Source organism: Piliocolobus tephrosceles, chromosome 4 (genome assembly GCF_002776525.5).
Source record: "Piliocolobus tephrosceles isolate RC106 chromosome 4, ASM277652v3, whole genome shotgun sequence".
NCBI lineage: Eukaryota > Metazoa > Chordata > Mammalia > Primates > Cercopithecidae > Piliocolobus > Piliocolobus tephrosceles.
The window spans coordinates 92,302,093-92,323,051 of NC_045437.1; the positions used below are offsets into that span (position 1 = coordinate 92,302,093).

At 40.0% G+C, this 20,959-nt stretch overlaps 1 protein-coding gene across 1 annotated transcript in view; it reads left to right on the forward strand.

The window, feature by feature from the left end:
• The first annotated feature begins 2,411 nt into the window (after nucleotides 1-2,411).
• FAM81B (family with sequence similarity 81 member B) overlaps nucleotides 2,412-20,959 on the forward strand; it is a 50,046-nt gene continuing 31,498 nt past the window's right edge. The window contains exons 1-3 of the mRNA XM_023212284.1: nucleotides 2,412-2,583; nucleotides 3,673-3,776; nucleotides 6,915-6,979. Coding sequence (XP_023068052.1) covers nucleotides 2,574-2,583; nucleotides 3,673-3,776; nucleotides 6,915-6,979 — 179 coding nt within the window. The 5' untranslated portion in view covers nucleotides 2,412-2,573. The remainder of the gene's footprint in view (nucleotides 2,584-3,672; nucleotides 3,777-6,914; nucleotides 6,980-20,959) is intronic.

Below are 20,959 nucleotides of genomic sequence, written 5' to 3' on the forward strand. Positions count from 1 at the left end.
TGAAATGGAACATTTTTAATTTCTGTGCTTTTATTAGCCCTAGATTAGGAAAGATATACGAAGATTACTGACTTCTGGGAAGGATTTTGCATACACATTTTAGACAAGTGGGAAGCTGTCTTAGTCCATTTTCTTCTGCTATAACAGAATACCATAGTCTGGGGCCTGGCATGGTGGCTCACACCTGTAATCCCAGCACTTTGGGAGACTGAGGTGGTGGGATCACTTGAGGTCAGGAGTTTGAGACCAGCCTGGCCAACATGGTAAAACCCTGTCTCTACTAAAAATATAAAAATTAGCCAGATGTGATGGTGCACGCCTGTAGTTCCAGCTACTCAGGAGGCTAAGGCATGAGAATTGCTTGAACTTTGGAGGCAGAGGTTGCAGTGAGCCAAGATCGCACCACTGCACTCCAGCATGGGTAACAGAGCAAGACTCTGTCCAAAAAAGAATACCAAAGTCTGGGTATTTATTTGGCTCATGGTTCCGGAGGCTAGGAAGTCCAAGATAGAGAGGATACATCTTTGTATTACATCATAACATAAAAAGAAGGGAAATAAGCATGCAAGACAGAGAGAGAGAAACTAAGCCAAACTCATCTTTTTTATCAGGAGTCCACTCCTATGATAACTAACTCATTTCCACAATAAGGGCTTTAATTCATTCATGAGGAGAGAGCCCTTATGACCTAAACACTGCTTAAAGCCTCTACCTCCTAATACTATTAGAATGGCAATAGGCCCGGCGCGGTGGCTCACACCTGTAATCCAAGTCTTTGGGAGTCTGAGGTGGGCAGATCATGAGGTCAGGAGATCGAGACCATCCTGGCTAACATGGTGAAACCCCATCTCTACTAAAAATACAAAAAATTAGCCAGGCATGGTGGCAGGCACCTGTAGTCCCAGCTACCTGGGAGGCTGAGGCAAGAGAATGGCGTGAATCTGGGAGGCCGAGCTTTCAGTGAGCCAAGATCACGCTACTGCACTCCAGCCTGGGCAACAGTGTGAGACTCCGTCTTGAAAAGAAAAAAAAAAAAAAAAAGAATGGCAATTGCATTTCAACATGAATTTTGGTGGAGAGATTCAAAGCAGGGCAGACATGAATAATATACATATATATTATGTGCATTGTTATGTTAAAATTGAATAGCCATTTATGTTTAGAGAACAAACCTACTAAAATTGTCCAATTTAGTAGGGCCAATTTTTCTAACCAAATACCATGGATTAAAAGCTGAATTTAAGAAGAGAAAGAATCTCAAAAAGTTGTTAAGCAAGGTTAAATCTAGTTTTTCTTTCTCACACAGACACTGCTTGTGTCTATTTCTTGGATAATTGGCACCTTGTGAAATAATCACTAATAATAGTTATCTTTTAGTGGATTCCTGGCATCGCTCTCAGCTGAGCACAGTAAGTATATTATTACATTTAACCCTCTCAACCACCTTATGGGATCGATATTATTAGCTCATTTCACAGAGGAGAAAGCTGAGGCTTAAAGAGGTGATGTACTTTTGTCCAAAGTAAATAGCTGGTAGGTTGAGGAGTCAGGGTTCCAACACACTCTCTCGGAATCTATAGCCACCTGCTCTTAGTCACTGCTGTGTGTCCGTGTCCCTTGGCACTACATAAAATGATGATTAGGGTAGCATAATGAGCCTTTTGGACTGCTTGCAAACCATGAACTACTGCATCTTTGAGTTTTCAGGGCTTAGCTTAGGACTAGGGGATATGCATGGAAGCCCAAATCATAGGTGTCCTTTATCTGTGGGATCAAAGTTTGTCACTCAGCATCCTGAACATTGTGTGCCTTTAAACAAGGCAAATCTGATACCATAATTTGGACAACAACTTAACCAAAGCATCATTTCCATATATGGAGGCCAAGTAGTATTAACAAACATGCAAATTCTAATTTTAAAACTCGGACAAACATTTTATAGCTAAAACAATCCACCCCTTTTTGGCTAAATAACTGAACAAAATTTCCCCTACAAAGGCAAAGTTCAATATTTTTATTTCTGTAAAACTCTGACCCATGTCACATTTCATTAGTGCTGCACTATCTGTGAAGTCTTCTTGTAACCTAGAAGAGTTAACTTCCCCCCTAACATACTTGGAGAAAGATTTGGGAATACCGCAGCATTTCATTTCCTCTTTGTCCAACTTGATGATAACTGGTCTCTTTTCAAACTGTGAAGGTGAAATCAGGAGAAGAGTGTGAAATATCAGTTTAACAATGGTCACTTCCTACCCCATGAGACAAAGAAGTGAAGGGCTTAGTGATTTGTGTGACGATGAGCACTACAGAAAACGCTAAAAGCTTCTAAATCCCAGGGACTTCCTGACTTCAATTGTGAGGGCCAGCCACACTGACATCACAGATCCTTCCTGCAGTCACAATGCTACTAAGTCACCCTTGGGAAGAGGCCCCAGAAACAGCAAGACCTTAGTTAGGATGCAATTACAATTCCTTGGCACTCTGGCGTCCTGAGAAAAAAGAAAAAAATCCCAGAGATTTTTTTTTCAAAAATATCAAATCAACAAAAAATAAAGCTGGAAAATCCAAGCATCATGAGTTCAGGTACTTATGGACTACTCGAGGTCTCTAAATTTCTCCTACTTCACTACATCATCACTTGTCATTAGAGAAATGCAAATCAAAACCACAATGAGATACCATCTCACGCCAGTTAGAATAGTGACCATTAAAAAGTTAGGAAACAACAGATGCTGGAGAAGATATGGAGAAATAGGAACGCTTTCACACAGTTGGTGGGAGTATAAATTAGTTTAACCATTGTGGAAGACAGTGAGGTGATTCCTCAAGGATCTAGAACTAGAAATACCATTTGACCCAGCAATCCCATGACTGGGTATATACCCAAAGGATTATAAATCATTCTACTATAAAGACACATTCACATGTATGTTTATTACGGCACTGTTCACAATAGTAAAGACTTGGAACCAACCCAAATGCCCATCAATGATAGACTGGATAAAGAAAATGTGGCATATATACTCCATGGAATACTATGCAGTCATAAAAAAGGGTGAGTTCATGTCCTTTGTAGGGACATGAATGAAGCTGGAAACCATCATTCTCAGCAAACTAACACAGGAACAGAAAACCAAACACCGCATGTTCACACTCACAAGTGGGAGTTGAACAATGAGAACACATGGACACAGGGAGGGGAACATCACACACTGGGGCCTGTTGGGGGTTGGGGGACTAGGGGAGGGATAGTATTAGGAGAAATACCTAATGTAGATGACGGGTTGATGGGTGCAGCAAACCACCATGGCATGTGTATACCTATGTAACAAACCTGCATGTTCTGCACATGTATCCCAGAACTTAAAGTAAAATTTTAAAAATATATATTCCTGATTATTTTAGAGCTGTCTGATCCTAACAAAGTTTCTAAAAGTCTTATAGAAGTATCTGTAAAGAAATGCCCTTCTAGCTAACTATAGATGTTATAGGGGTATGGGGGAGAATTGGGATAAGTGAGGAAACGGGAAATGTAAAACAAATTGAAAGCCTCCCTTTAAGCTAAGCTATATGTACAGAAACTTTCCTCAATTAAAAAAAAAAAAAATTAGCTGCACTGCAAAAATTCACTTGCCATAGTTCCTGACCTGATTCAGCATTCTGGTTACCTAGATACGGATGTAAACAAAAGTGCCTCTCCAACTGCGACTGCAGAGGGACAGCCAGATGAACCTGATGGCCCCCTTCCTGGCTCAGCCAATAACCAAGAAAAGAAAGCAAGTACTTTTCAATATTTACATTAAAATTAGAATACTTTGCTCAGCTTTTTTAAAGCTTAGAGTGCTTAGAGAGTTTAAGAGTCCTGGAAGAATAGTTTTCCCACATTTCCTGTTTGTTCTGTCTTGGCAAAATGACTGCTGACAACATAAGCTGAAAAGAAAAATGGCCTCGATTTACAATTTCATTAATTAGACTGATTTTTAATATATGGGGCTGATATTGTTTTAAGTTGATCATGATGTATGTTTTATGATGATTCAAAAGGAACCATGATAAACTCAAGGTGCAGACTTTATCTCTAACATGAAAAACAGTATAGCTAAATAGAATGTTTCCTTTATTAGAACTTGTCATACCTTCTCTGTTAAAAATAACATTTTTTAAAGCAGTGTTTTTAGATTTTTTTTGTACTTCTCTTAACACCTCGTAATTTACATAACAAGAGGCAGATGCAGTCACTTGTTACGTAAAAAACTAGCACAATATCAAACACTGATTTTTGGTATGTATTATATTGGCTGTACCACATACTAGCTGTGGGACTTTGAAATGATTACTTAACCTCTCTGTTTCTTCTTCTGTAAAATGGGTGAATTAGGCTTATCATACAAAGTTACTGTGGGTTTGAATGAGTCACCTAAGTAAGTGCTTAGCAAGTAGGAAGGGCTATAGTATGATTATCATCATCATCTACATGATCTTGGGCAAGTCTAGTACTTCTCTGATCCTGAAGCTCCTCATCTATAAAAATAATCATCTTAATTTCTTTCCATAATAAGGGTTTCTAACAATAAGGTAACTAATGTCATCCTTACACTAATGTAAAGGGAATGATATCCACTTTATAGGGCATCATGTCAAATAAAAGTATGTCACATACAAGAAAGTATTTCATAGCCCGTAAAACCAAAAAGCTATAATATTTTAAAGTATCATTATGAAATGGATAAAAACTGACAAATTCCCATAGTAGCCATCAAGTTGTTTGTGAGACAATTTTTATATATAATAACATCCTAGCTTATAGGAATGAGGATAAAACAGAACTGACTCTTAGGTTCAATTAGCAAAGATATAAAAATTTAAATACTGTCTTAGATACCTAAAAATTACATTTAAAAAATTGCACCAAAAGCCAACATCAATGGCTTTTGTTCTAGGTAGCAAAATTACAAGCGAGAATTTTTATTCTGTATTTTAACTTTTCTATGCTTTTCCAAATATTCCTCCATCGTTGTGCTTAACATGTGTCACTAAAAAAGTGTGTGTTGTAGGTGTGTTTTTAAGAAGATGCCGGCCGGGCACGGTGGCTCAAGCCTGTAATCCCAGCACTTTGGGAGGCCGAGACGGGTGGATCACGAGGTCAGGAGATCGAGACCATCCTGGCTAATACGGTGAAACCCCGTCTCTACTAAAAAATACAAAAAAACTAGCCGGGCGACGAGGCGGGCGCCTGTAGTCCCAGCTACTCGGGAGGCTGAGGCAGGAGAATGGCGTGAACCCGGGAGGCGGAGCTTGCAGTGAGCTGAGATCCGGCCACTGCACTCCAGCCTGGGCGGCAGAGCAAGACTCCGTCTCAAAAAAAAAAAAAAAAAAAGAAGATGCCACTTATGGTCTTTCAAATAAGATTTAAAAATTAATAAAATAAAAATAAAACATAGATCTAATTGTTACACTTCAGAAGGAGAAAGGACAAATTAGTGTTCTTGGACACTGTGTTCATCGTACACTTTAATTCTACAAATACTGGAGAGGACTACTGTTTGCAAACATATAAGGAGGGACCAACAGGTTGCTGAGGAAACACCAAAAGTAGATTCCCCCACAGACCAGAGGGAGCGGTGGAAAGGTGACGAGGAAAGAACTGACAACGAAGTAGGTGAGGTCTCAGGACTCAGTACCGTTTCAGTGGGAAACAGTGAAAACACGCTCCACGCTAGAAGGCACCAGGTCCTCTGGGACTTAGGACAGTTTCCACACTCTGTAGGGGAAGACATGGCTTAACAGCATTAGACCCATTGCAGACCCCATTCAGCAATGCAGGGAGGGGAAAAGCTCTCTCCTGGGGCCTCACGGGCTCCTTCATGAGCAGCCTTGAGCCTATTCTGCCCGCCCACCACCAACAGGGCTGGGTCAGGAGAGACTTTGTCAGGCGTTCTTTATTAGCATCCTTGATAATGGACTTAACATTTTTTTCTTTAAGTTTTTTAGAGGAGGGAGGTATCCAATTAAGTTTCTTAAAACTTAAGAAGTAGTAATTCCTTGGGCATTTGAAAAAGGAATGCTTTCTGTATGTGAGTCTTAACATATTCTGCCCACCATTACAGTACACAGTAACATAAAGCAAGTAAAAATATCCTAGGAATATATTTTGTTAAAAGTTTTTAACTGAGGTGGAATACCACTCATATTCTCCATATTGAATCCAGTTCAGCAATAGGCTATTAAAATTAGGATAAATCTGTCTTGTTTTATAAACTTAAAAGAATTTAAGGCATTTTCGGGATATGAAAAACAGTGAGTACATTGGGCATCTTCTTTCCTGTCATAAAAATGCTGCAAATGATCAACTTTCATGAAAATAGAACTTTCTAGTAGTACCATTTTGTTGAATTAGAAGCTGCCAGTTAAGTGTACATATGGCCAGCTATACTTAGTGTTAGTAAATTATGTATATGACTGTGCTCTGGCTATAATAATCTGACATCCAGGTACTTGGTAGTCTAGTTTTCTAGTTCGGGGCTTTGTGTTTGAAAATTAGCTGTTTCTCCTTAGAAATCAGCATGTCAGGAATCATTCACTCTGTAAAGACTTCTTTAGTAATTCAGTCAATAATCATTAGATATTTCATTTTTAAATTATCTAAGAATAATCTATGGCTTTGACTTTTCCAAAAACGGTTTCTTGACTGTGATACCTAATCTATGAAATACAGCTCTCTCGTATCTCCACAGAACTTAATTTTGTTTTTAGTCATTAGCAGTACAAAAGGGCATGTATAAGATTAACCGGGCTGATTATCTGGTCTATGGTATGTATTTTGTTTAAAATTAGAACACTTTAAAGATAAACTGCATAAAAGTAATCTGTAAACAAGCAGATGATATATTCTGAATCCGTAACCTTTGTTTTAGGTAAGATTATCTCCAGCCAAAATGTCAACCAAGAATTCTACAGATCTAGTTGAATATGTTGACAAGTAAGTGTGTAAATTACAACTAGTTTTAACTATTAACTGCATTTATTGTGACAAATCTCACATGCAAGAAAGAAAAAATCCTGTGTTTAATTATTCAGTCAGAGATGAATGTGCCTGAATGAGACCTTAAGCTCTCTGCCTTCAGGAGAGACTAAATCATGTCAGAAAGACAAACCTGATCCTGTTCCTTTCTGATTGACAGAACAAGCAGATTTAACTACCTTTTCTTTAAATGACCTCCATAGGTTCCTGTAGATTTATGTGAAAAGCAACACAACATATTACATACTGCGACAATATCAGATATAGCTAACCATGACTTCAAAATAAACCAAGTAAACCTGTTAACATTTCATAATAAAAACTCAGGAAATTTTGAAATATATTTCACTAATCACTAGAAAATGTTGTTTCTGCTATTTACAGTGCCATACCTGGAGCTCCCCCAGGAAAGGTGTACCACAGAGGGACAACTCCAGGCACCTGGAAATAGAGTAACACACTATTAACACATGCACATTGTCCAAGTTACCTGAGAATGCCAGTGATGAAGGTGGCATTGCAGAGACAATGCATATTAATTTGAGTTGTTTTCTATTCCATATGTCAAAGCAGGATTTGGTCTAATGCTGTCATTCATGTTTTCAGGGCGCTGGGGATTTAGTCTCAGCCCTTCTACTACTTTGCTGTGTGACATCAGTCAGTTCCATAATGTCTCTGGGCTTTAGTTTTTTCATCTGAAAAACAAACAGGTTGGACTAGAAACTCTGTAGAATTCACTGCAGCTTTAAAATAATTCTGATTTTAATAATAATGACCACAGAAGAAAAAATGGCCAAATGAATGAAATGAGTTCATGTGAAGAGAAAAATCTAAATACACCTTGAACTTAGATTTTTAAAAAATATCTTTAACAATTAAGATGATAAAATTTCTTCATAATTTTTACTGCAGTTTTTTCACAAAAATTCCCCTGTCCTTTGGCCAGTTAAATTTAATACATTCCAAATAGTTCTATCACACTATTTTGCCCCTTTTTTCATGTTCCCCACAACTTGTATTTGTTTATCTGACTGTACGTCTATGATTTAGAACAAAATGAAACCAAGCATGGGAAAAATATTTTTAAATGTTTAAAAAATGCAATATTTGGATAGATGACATTTTTTTCTGGGTTAAGGACAATGAATATAGTATGCACAAAAATTATTATTATAAATAAATATATTAGCTTATCTTCCAAGGAGAAAAGGGAAACTTGTCCCTACCTGACTCTCTACATGACAAATGGAAAATAAAAATCATTCTTCAGATCTGTCAAATTCTATTACGAACCCGCGTGGATTTCTTAGCTCAAGCTGGTGACCTACATCTCAGGAGATGAGAAAACAAATTCCTGAAAAATGGTAACAAACTTAAGCAGTCCAAGATAAACTTTTTGGATTTCCTGGCTTTCAGATAAATTAAAATGAAGACAAAGAGGAACAAATTGTCTATAATGCAAAGCAAAAGCATGATAAAGATTACTTGACTCCAACATTTATTTCTATCTTAATCTCTCCCTTATCCCTTCTCTTACTATGTAAACCATATATCTAGAACTTTCTATTTATGACTTCACATTGTTAATTGTCTTTTGGTCTCTCTCTTATGTCTCAGAATGGGCTGCAAACTCCCTAAAGCCAGGCACTCTATGGCCTTATGATTTTTGATACCCCTCCAGTGGCCTATCATGGTGCACTGAATATACTCGATGAACTGTAGTTGACAGATTAAATGGAAAGTAACAATAGAACAATTAAATTGTTACAGCTCTGCTTAAAGCAGCTGATTAACTGGAAAAGCAAAATAGCATTTGAGCATTTCAGTAATCAGTGTAGACATTTTGAATTGACATATTTAATCCAATAAAATAGAAATAAAGAACAATGGTTTTTAAAATAACTTCACTGACCAGGCACAGTGGCTCACATCTATAATCCCAGCACTTTGGGAGGTGGAGGTGAGCGGATCACCTGAGGTCAGGAGTTTGACACCAGCATAGCCAACATGGTGAAACCCCATCTCCACTAAATATACAAAAATCAGCCAGGCGTGGTGGTGCACACCTGTAATCCCAGTTACTTGGGAGGCTGAGGCAGGAGAATCGCTTGAACCCGGGAGGTGGAGGTTGCAGTGAACAGAGATTGAACCACTGCACTCCTGCCTGGGTCACAGACTGAAACTCCATCTCTAAATAATACATACATACATATATACATACATACATACATACATACATACATACAAGAAAGGAAGGAAGGAAGGAAGGAAGGAAGGAAGGAAGGAAGGAAGGAAGGAAGGAAGGAAGGAAGGAAGGAAGGACTTCACCCTTCAACTCATAGTTTTTGTTGGGTGACAACAAATGGATTGACAGGCAAACAGAGTACTTAAGTAAAAGTCATTATCAACTCATTAAATGGCCTGACTATATATTACAGGTTTTCAGAGGTTTGACCTTAAAACCTATATGGGTATATTTACAGGTAATACTATTAGCAAAGAATAGCAACTCAAAAAGTAAAAATCCAGGGACAAAAGGGGTAATTCTCAGCCAATGAGGGAATATCTCTAGGGCCAGGCATATGCACATTCAAGAGACAGGCAGATGGGGTGTGTTTACGAAGCCCTTCCTGCCTCAGGCAGTTGGAGCAGCATCCAAGCAATATTAGTACTTGATAAATGCTAGGTCATAAGAATCCATGGGGCAGGGTAAGGAGGGATGCTTTCAGTCTTTGACAAGACAATTATGGTGACATTCTATTAAAGGTAACAATTCAGATTTCCACATTTGTTCATTGATTCACAATGAGCAGATATCCACTAATTTTACAACAGTGTATTCAATGCTCATTTAAGCTTAACTGAGCAGAAAAGTACCAGAGCCTTTTTTTTTCTGATTCTTCTGCTGCTGATGGTGGTGGAAGGAGCACTAAAAGGAGGCCAGGATACCTCAGGTCTACTCTTGCATCTGCCTCTAATCAGCTGTATGACCTTGAGAAAAAGAAAATTTCTTCTCTGGTAATATCTGCCTATGCTATAAAATGGGGTGGGGATTTCAAGTGATCAGTGATGAGCGCCTGCTGCTTCTCAACTCTGCCCACAATTTCTCATCAACATTGTACTGTGAAATAAAGTAGGCGGTTAAGCTTTAGGAATGTATATTATTTTCCCATGAGATTTAATTTTTAATGTAAAATCAATTCTGCCCATAAATCTCTCTTTTTTTCTTTAACTGACTCTCCTGGGGGTGGGGGAAGTTTTTCCCCGTGGAATCAAATACGTTCTAAGGTCTCTTTCCTCCTTACGATTCGTTGATCTTCAAAAACTGGTTGTTACCATTTACTCACTTAATATCTATTTATTAAGCATGTGCTATGTGCCAGGCACATGCTAGGCACTTGAAGAGACACCTGTGAACAAGTCAGACAAAGATCCTTCAAATGTGATAAGAATTTGACAAGAAGCTCCTTCAGGAAGCTATCTAATAATGCATTTGGAGCCATTCTAGCAGGAAGCAGAGAAACGAATTATTAGATAGCTGGCTGGGGTAGGCCTCATTAAGAAGTTGACATTTGAGAAAAGACCAGGAAGTGAGGAATTTGGCCACGTGGACATCTGGGGAAAGAGCAAAGTTTCTAAGGCAAGGACATTCTTATGCTGTAGCAGCAACAGAATGGGGGCAAGGATGGCTGCAGTGAAAAGGAGGGAAATACAAATTGGAACTACGATAGCATCTGGGATTCTATTTGGTAGTCTCTGGAGAGAATGAATCCTGGGTTTCTGCTGTCCATGAGGCAAGTTCCAACTTTCCTGAACAAAAAGGAGGCCAAAGAAATGACGTTTTATACTGAGGAGTTTTCCAGGCTGGGCTATAGCCAACATGTATCTCAGGAATTCTCTCAAGAGTACATTTTGTGAAGATGAGGGTCTGGCTGACAATCAAAGAATGATATTTAAAATCTGGATACATAAAACTTTCAGCAAGTCAAATGGGCAAAATAATAAATGATTAATGACTTCCCCTCATGAGTGGAATATGGAGTTCAGGGTCTGAAAGTATTCATTTTCAAGGTTTTTCTTAGCACCATGGCAGACTCTTTATTATTCCGCGATGCCTTGCTTTTGTTACTGCATGATGAACACAGATATTTCACACTACAATGCGTGAGAAAGGAAGACAAAACTCTGTTGGTTGAACTTTCTATGGATAGATCATATTAGGTTGGATGGTGCTGCTATCAACCACAGTGCAGTCTTCTGCTCTTTCTCTTTCTTCTTTTCATGCCTCCCACCACCTGTGATGGGCAAGGCTCTGCTAAGAGTGGGCACGGTTGCAGGGACTGGACATTACCCATAGGGACCCCCAATTAGTAAGGGAAGGGGCTGCCCAAATGATGCTCAGTCCCTCCCAGGAGGCTGTCTGGATTCTTGTCACATTTAAGACCTTCTGCTCAAGCGTGAGAACTCCACTGAGGTCAGGCTGATGCTGATCTCAGTTCTCTAGAGCAGAGAGGGAGCCCCCTTCAACCTCTGGGCCTCTGAGAAGACCCTTAGGACCCCAAGGAGAGATGTGAGCCAGACAGGAAAGGTGACTTGGTGAAAAATTACATGATGTTGGCAGCAAGTTACATATTAAGAAGCAGAGAGAAAGACACACCTTTCTCCTCTGAGAAAAGTGCGAATGTAACAGGAAGAGCCACTAACTGGCCCAAGCAAAGCTGCTGTGATGTAGGAGAAAGAGGAGAGGCTAACTGGAATGTTTCCCTGCTGAGTGACTCACAGCCTCCAAGCCTCAGTTTCCTCCTGAGTAGAGACAAATTTTACTTATGCCACAGGGTAGTGATGGGAATGCAATGAAAATGATACATTGACTATAAGCACTAAACAGAAAATAAGATAATGTTATAATAAATTCCTTATATTTCTCCTGGGCTGGGAATTCCCTACCACAAACTGGGTAGCTTTAAACAATACAAATGTATCACCTCACAATTCTGGAGGTTGGAAGTCCAAAATCAAAGTGCCTGTAGGATTGGTTCCTTCCGAGGGCTCTGAGGGGAATCTGTTCCTTGTCTCCCACCTAGCTTTTGGTGATTTTTGGGAGTCTCTGGTACTCTTTGGCTTATAGATGTGTCACTCCAATCTCTGCCTCCATCTTTACATGGTGTCTCCCTGTGTTTCTGTCTTTATACAGCCACCTTCACATACATACATACATACATACAGCCATCTTCACATCGACACCAGCCATGCTGGATTACGGGCCCACTCTACTCCAGTAGGACCTCACCTTAACTATTTATATCTGCAAGACCCAATTTCCAAATAAGGTCACATACTGAGGTATTAAGCTTAAGATTTCACCATTTCTTTTGGGGGGACACAATTCAACCCACAACACCATTTAATAATTATAAATGATTGTTAGAACACATATATACAACATTGTACAAGACTTGGTTACAAGACATTGCAAAGTATTTCAAGTATACATCCTTTAGCTTGATCTCAACAGCCGAGTGGGAGGGTCAGGAGTCCCTCTCTCCACGGGACAGAGAGGGAGCCCTCTTCTGGGCAACCTCAGAGAGGTTGAAGGTAGCTTGTGACAGAGATAGAACTTGAACCCAGGTCTTCTGACTCCAAGTACAGCGTTCTTTCCCCTGGAGACTCACATTAAACACTCCCCCACCCCCACCCCCACCCCCAAAGAGCAAGGCAATATGGTATCTCAAGAGGGCCACAAATGCTACAGGAAATCCCAACATCATCAAAACAATTTGCACTGCAGTTTGCATATGCTTTACCTGTAAATATGACCCAGACATCCACCCTGTCCTCACTGACACAGGAATTCTGTTTGGAACCTTTGTCAACCCTGACGCCTCCACATAAAGGAAAACCAGTTGTACCAGGCACATCACTCATTTTGTAATCTTATTAAAAATTCTACTGAACATGAGGAGTCTGCCTTATAGAATGCATCACTTTTCACTGGAAAAGAATCATGACCAGTTCTTTCTCCAGTCTCTTCTGGACCATGCCACTATATGGAGTTCTCCTTTTTGGGCCCTTCCTGGTGCTCTGTGATGGCCTAGCCCTGTGGGCCTGGTGTACTTCCTCCTGGACAGAGGCCACCCAAACTCAAATTGCCTGCCTCAGCCTCCACAGCATTCAGCCCTACGTAAAACTCAGCAGTGGAAGCTTCTCGAGCTACAAACATCCACTTGCCAGGGTGGTTATAAACAAGCAACACAGAAACTATAGAAAATGTTTTTTTCTATTTCATCACTCCCCACATACACACTCATAGATTATTTTTGTGAGGCATCAAAATTTTCCCTGAGATTTCACTTTAGGTTTTTTTTTTGTAGGACTCTGCACTCAGACCGTAACTAGTCATACATTAGATCTCATAAAAATGTAGAAATCTTTCTTCAGTATGCCTTTTTGTGTTCTAGAAAAAGGTTAAATTTTCAAGTTTGATTCTCTGAGTATTACAGGTTGCCAAAATGGTTATCAGGATCTCCTCAGTAAATTTAGGACTCTATTCACAAGAACAGAACAAGCAGGGAAGTGAGAGCCTTCATGTACCGGCCGATCTGCCAGCTACAGCACAGCTGGTGTAAGTCACACCGAATTATAGAAAAATAGAACTCAGAGTTTGTGGAAAATCTGTTCGGATTCAGTTGTCAGCTACATAATCAATGATCTATGTGAAGCCCAAATATCTCTCTGAAAAGGCCCCCTAGGAATTTTTCCTCGTGTGGCTGGTGACTCCATCTGCACTCATCTGGAATATTCAGTTCTTTCTTTCCTTTCATAGTTAAATTTAGATCTAGGTTCCACTGACATACATAACATACTAAGAAAGCAGTGAGGTTCTTAAGTTTACATCTTACTACTAGGGAAAGCCCTCAGTTCGTATCCCTTAGGAATACATAATGATTCGAATAATGGCCTCGTCAGGAATCTCTCTTAGAAAATTGAGACATGCTCATGTGTTTGTTCTTCCATGGTTGTTTAGAAAGGTCAATTGGAAAACAATATTCTCTGTCCTTGTGGCAATGCAAATAGGGAAAAAATATAAGTAGTCTGTTATCTTGCAGGAACCATGTAAATAAAACCAAACAGAGCCATGATTTGGGGCTTCATTAAACCTTAAGAATTAGCAATAATAATAAGACTGCAGTTAATAGTAAATCCCAGGCCTGAAAAGAAATTTCAAAAAGGAAAGTTCTCCACTTAAACATAAAATAAATTTTTAAAATAAACTTTAAAAATTAAGGAAAAGAAATAACTACAGTCTAGCATTTGCATCCCACTTAATGTCTCCATGGTTGCAGACAAATAGCTTTGCATAGCAGTAGGTGATACCCTCCTAAAAGGCTTCCTTCAATGGGCCAAATAGCCACAGCATTGAAATCAGACCTGACAGACAGGACCACAGACCTGCTGGCTTGGGTCTGCCCCCTCATTGCTCTTTCTGGATATAATCTTGACATTAGCCAACAGCACCTCACCCCCAAGAGTGAGGCACTGGGACCCTCCTAACCCCAGACATACAGCTGTATGGCATTGGTTTCACCACCCTCTCTACTGCATGCTTCTCACTTATCATCTCAGAACTTATAACCACACAGCAAAATAGGCCTTGTTGACCCTGTTTACAGATGAAGCAATTAGAACACTTGGTTGGTAAGTGGTGGAGCCTGTATTCTACCCTCTGTCTACCTTGCTTTCCAACCTGCCAAGCTGCTTCTGGATGTCTACAGAACTTGAGAGCTCATATTCCATAGTTCACTACTTTAGCACTTCATTATATATCCTGCCTTATATTATTTGCTGATTCACATGACCAGTCTTAAACAAATGAGTGGTGTGTAGTCTTTAGGATACATTAGAATCACCTCTGCACTTGCTTAAAATGCATATTCTTACTCTCCCTGCCTACCCTAAAATTATGATTCAGTAGGTCTGTGTTGGAGTGGAGTCATCTGTATTTTAACAACTTCCCTCCCTCACCCTCCCCTGTGATACCAGTTGAAGTATGAGAAATCAGAATTAATCTAAGTTCTTTGAGGAACAGAGCAATTATATTTAAATATGTAGTATTACAGGCATGGACTGGAGTAAACGTGTGTATGGACTAGAGTAAATATTGTATATGAACTAGAGTAAATATTTAGTAAGTACTTAATATATCTTTATTTGAAATGACATTTTTATTGGTAAATGACTAGATACACACACAATACTTTCAGCTGCACATAATAGAAGCACTAGCCAAAAATGGTTTAAATGTAGGAATACTGCTTAGCTCATATAACAACAAAATTTACCAGAGTTTGGTAAATTTACCAGAGTTTGGTAAATTTAGTAGCTTCAGAACATCATTAAGCAGCCAGGTGTTTTTTTATCCTTTCTCTCCACCATATCCTTTTTCCTCATGATCACAAGATGGCTTTGGTAGTTCCAAGCATCATGCACAGACAGGACAACATTCAGCAAAGAAGAGGGAAGTTTCTCCTTGTGTATTCCTTCTTGAAGGCAAAGACACTTCACCCAGAAGCCCCATAGCAGGTTTCTCTTTGCATCTCATGGGCCAGAATTGCTTCACATGCTCTTACCATGATCAATTGCATCTCAACCCAGAAGAATGGAATCCTTATGATTAGTTTGCCCCCCAGAAGGCTATGGGGGACAGGAAGGATGAATCAAGTCAGGCAGAAGTGGGGGTGGCTTGTGGGAGGGTAACCAATGGTATCTGCCATACTGAGAACATCTAGGAGAAAACAATCTCTAAATTTGGGGGGAAATGAAGCATACTTTATAAGTGTTTATACAGAACTGAAAACCAGGAGATCAAATACCTTTGCTGGCAAATCTGGGCTATAGATTGTCTAGAGGCCACAAAGCAACACTGGTTCAAAGAAAATAATGAGCAAATCTGCAGTCCACCGCGAGGCTATGTGTCACCTTCAGCAGAGCCTGGCATATTCTTTCCTTCTGCCTCTGACTCATACATCCAATCCAGGGTAGCACTGTCAGCATGGTGGGGGTTTTAGGGGAATGGATTTTATATATGGTAGGTACCATTTGGTGATTTTCCAAAAGAACATTTTTGAACCAAATGAGTGGTAAATGCAATCTGACTCACAAAACCCCTTGGCAAAGTTTTCTTTGCACCTCAGATTTACAGGTGATAGAAAAGAAGAATCTCTCTGAGTGTGCAAGTGTGTGTACACGTGTTACAAAAACAACTACCATGTTAATGGAATATTCAATTTGAAAAAAAAGAAAAGAAGAATCTCACCTATGCTGAGACTATTTTATATTGCTCAAGAGAATAAACTATGTCTTGAGGCTCCAACAGACTGTGACTTTATGGAACCATTTATTTATTTATTTATTGTCCAGTTTTTCAAAGACTGAGTCTTAAGGGAACAGTCCAGGTAGAGAAATCAGTCCGTCAATCAACAAATATTTATTGACTGCCTACTATGTGCCATGTATTCTTCTCAATGTTAGGGGACTGTGCAGAGCACATTAGAAAAGCGCCTCACATAGGGAGCTCTCATTCTAGTGATGGAGGATAGACAATAAATAGAAACAAGTAAATAAGATAATCTTAGGTAATGACAAATGCTTTGGAGAAGATAAAATGGGGTATTATGAGAGAAGGCCTATGTGGTTGAATGAGATAAATGGAGGGAAGAATGGGAGGAGATGAGGTTAGAAAGGAGAGATAGGATTTTATTCTGAAAGAATGGATAAGCTATAGGAAGGTTTTAAGTAGTCAAGGGCTACCATTTACACTTTAGAAAGACCACTCTAGCTGCCGTATGGAGGATGTGTTATTTGTTAGGAGGAAAAGTGGAAAAGATAATGGTAGCCAGGATCAAGAAAGGAAGAAAGAACTAAACAAACTGTGGGTTTGGAGTCTAAGAATACTTCTGGGTGTTATTTCTGCAGCTACCCTATTAGGGCACATGAGTAGCATTAAGGTCCCCTGCTTATTGTTGGAATGAAGAGAAAATGTGGGAGTTAATGTTAACATTTGATTTTGGAATCCATAACTTTCAAATCGTGACCCTGACATCTCCAACTTGTGGACCATTCCTTGTTCTGCCTTGTAAATTTCCTTAGTCTGGTCTTCCAAATCACTAATTCATTCCTTAGCTATTGTTTCTGTTATATTTATCCTACCTTTTATTTTTTATTTCAATTATGTTTTCCATACCAAATGGTTCTACTTGTTTACTTTTTACGTTTTCTAGTTTTTCTTATTTTACTAATAGTTTCTATTGTCTTCTCTCTTAATGTGTTTATTAGCCTTTTAAAAATTTATTGTGTACATTTTAATATCTCTCTTTTGTGGGAATCTGTAATCTAGTAGGTTGTTAATTTGTAGGTTAATTACTTTTAAAAAGGCTGTGCTCCTCAAAAGTCCTGTTAATTTGGCCTTTGAACTCACTTCCCCTGGGCATTTCAGCCAGATCCTGGTCTCCAATGCAGCCTTGTCAGCTCCAGTGAGTCCAGGGGTGGGGTGTGGATGAGCCCCAGGCACCAGAAAACCACTCCCTATTCCACAAAATAACTTCTCCTGTCAGGTCTTCACCTTTTGCTCCCAGGAAGAAGCAGGTTTAGGAGGGCAGTTGCTTTCCCACCCTGGGGACATTTAGAAGTGGAGCAAGGTGGCAGCAACTCCCCAAAGTCAATTGTTCCCCAAGTTTGTTGTTATTGTTACTGCTCCAACTCCTTACCAACACAGTCTCTCTGCCCTGCCTAATCTTTCTTTAGAGGACACCTAGAACAGTTTGACATTTCACATGAGTCAGAGCAACTGATCCCAAGGCAACAGAGAAGAGCAGACTTACATTGTTCCCTTTCCCCATTTTATCTTCCCACAGCCCTCCCAAGCTGTCCCCTGTCCCAGGCCAATGCAGCCATCTGACTCAGGTTGGGTTACCCAGGGAACAGACTCTGAGATGGAGACTGGTGAATAGAAGGCTTATTATAGACCACACTGGGATCAACACCTGTGGAAGGGGAGGGAAAGGAATGGAACTGAACAGAAGGAATAGTTGAACTATATGAAGTGAGTTGAACCAACTAACTTCAATTAGTTATATATGGATTTTATATACATTAGGTGCCATGGCTCCAATAGTTGAACCAAAGAAGACTGCAGGCAACTTCACAGGAAGCTTTGGAGCTGGGACAGCCCTTCAAAGTTGTCCAGAGTTAGACCAAGCATGCCAGGCCTTTATACCCACACACTGTCCAATCACTGAATGAAGCTGCCCCAGAAAGTGGGCATGACCTTGACAAGGCAGTTCTCAGAGAAAGCTAACAGCTGAGGTCTGCCAGCTGGCAGCACTCCCAACAGTTGAGGGGTATAAGTCCTTCCTTCCTGAACAGGGAGCTGGGGGGCACATCGTGGCATCCACAGCACCACCCACACACGCACCAGTTTAAAATAGCCCCAACTACCCCAGGGGCTTTTCACCTTCTCCAAGTCCTTCAGGATTTTGTGAGGGAGAGAGGATTGGAAGCCACATTAATTCAACCTTTTTGTCAAAATCATGGTCAGCCCAGGAGTTTTTTAACCTCTGAATAACTGTGTAACTCATTTCCTTTCTTTCTGCACTTTGTCTCACATGAGCTGTCACATCCCTCTGGGGCCGATTTACTTTAGCTCCCATATTCTCGCTAACCCTCAGTTCTGTATTGCTTGCTGAAAGCTTTATTTTCCTAGGAGGCTGAAGCTGAGTGAGTCTTCTGAAGACTCAGCCAGAGCTGAGCAGAGGTGTGCTGGCTCTGCAGAGACAACAGGACCCCTGGGCATGGGGGATGGCAATATTTTCCATGGGACCAAAGTCTGCTCTGTGAGTCCCACAGAACCCCCCATCATTTCTCAGGTCCTAGACCCCCACCCCACCAGACAGTTGCAGTATGTGGGATGGGGTAGGAGCCAAGGCGAGCAGTGATGGTGCAACTCCTCCTTTTGAAAGCTACCTAAGTGATTCCAAAAATGCCTGTTCTCTTTTACACACACACACACACACACCTGCCAGCTCAGACAATCTCATTTTCTTCACCCAAGTCTTCAACCACCATTTACGTCTCTGGTAACATCCAAATCTCTATCTTCAGACACATTTCAGACTGTTCAAGGGGCATCTCCATATATATAGATGCCATATACAAAATCTCAAATTTGTTTTCTTCCCCCTAAACCTAACTGCTTTTTGTTTGAATTTTCAGTCTTGATGAAAAGTGACATCATACATTAAGCTCAAATCCAAAACATCAGAATCTCTCCCGCTTTCAGGCTCATTTCCAATCTATCTCAAAGTTCTACAGCTTCTAGGTTTATAATATCTGTAGCATCTATCCTCCTCCTTTATGTCCAAGATCACCGTCTGAGTCTCAGACCTTCCTCATTTTTTCATGTAGAGTACTGTCCTTGTTAGTTATCTATTGCTGTGTAGCAAAGTATCCCAAAACTCAGCGGCATAAAACAGCAAATATTTACCTCACAGTTTCTCAGGATCAGGAATTCTAGGATGGCTCATTATATAGCTCTTGATAGGACACCCCAGACCCTTGCTGGCTATTGTCAGGAGTTTTCAGTTCCTGGTCAGGTGGACCTCTCCCTAGGGCTATTCAATATGGCAGTTGGCTTCCCCAAAAATGCCTGAAGGTAGAGAGAGAGAGAGGAGGGAAGTGGGGAGGGAGAGAGAGAAAGAGAGAGAGGTATCTGATTATCATAGGGTGAGGAGTAAACCACACATATTAAAAGGCACAACAAAACTAGCTTGCTTCTTCAAGAAGCTGATCTGTGAAGGGAAGGAGTAACAGATTAATGCCAAGACAGGTTATCAGGATTTTTAAGTTTCTTTGCTCGTACATGAAAGAGCCCTGGCCTTTGTCTTTTCCCATTTCTCATTTACTTTGTTTACTTTTTGTTGAACTTCTGACCCTTTTGCTCATCTTTGCCTTTAATCTGTGATTTCTTCCATCTATTAGTAGGCAACCCTCTCCTCAGCATAGAATTATCAGGTATTACATTTATATGGATCCAGAAATCATCCAACTTGGTTTGTTAGAAAAGTGGCTAAATTGAGGAGGAAGCACATTCCAGGGGTGATTTGGAGGCAAAGTTTGAAGGGGACCTCTTCTCCGCATGTAACGTAGTATGAACTCCAGGCTGCTTAGCTTGAATACTGGTCCACCATTGTTAGCTGAATAAAGTCGGACAAGTTATTCAATCTTTCCAAGCCTCAGTTTCATTATCGTTCAAAATGGGGTAATATTAATAGATCCTTCATGGTGTTATCATGAAGATTCAATAGATGAATAATTTAAAGTGCTAGCCACAAGGTCTGGCTTATATTAAATGCTCAAAGATATTAGCTGTAACTATTTATAAAATGCAGGAGTAGTGTATGGACATGGTGGTAACGCTTTTGACTGCTCAGTGATGTTTTCCTCCCGCTTTCTGATTCTCAGGTTCTAGATTTATCCCAAACAGTAGCCACTGGCCACATGTGCCTGTAGAGCACTTGAAATGTGGCTAGTCCAAATTGAGGAGTTGTGCCCTAAGTGTAAAATACACACTGGACTTCAAAGACTTATTTTTAAAAAGAATGTAAAATATTCCATTAAAAAGTTCACATTGATTACATGTTACAATGACATTTTAGATATAATGGGTTAAATAAAATACATTGTTAAAATTAATGTCATCAGTTTTTGTTTTGTTTTATTTTGTTTTTTGAGATGGAGTCCTGCTCTGTCGCCCAGGCTGGAGTACAGTACCTCAATCTTGGCTCACCGCAGCCTCTACCTCGCAGGATCAAGCGATTCTTGTGCCTCTGCCTCCTGAGTCACTGGGACTACAGGCGTGCGCCACCACGTCCAGCTAACTTTTGT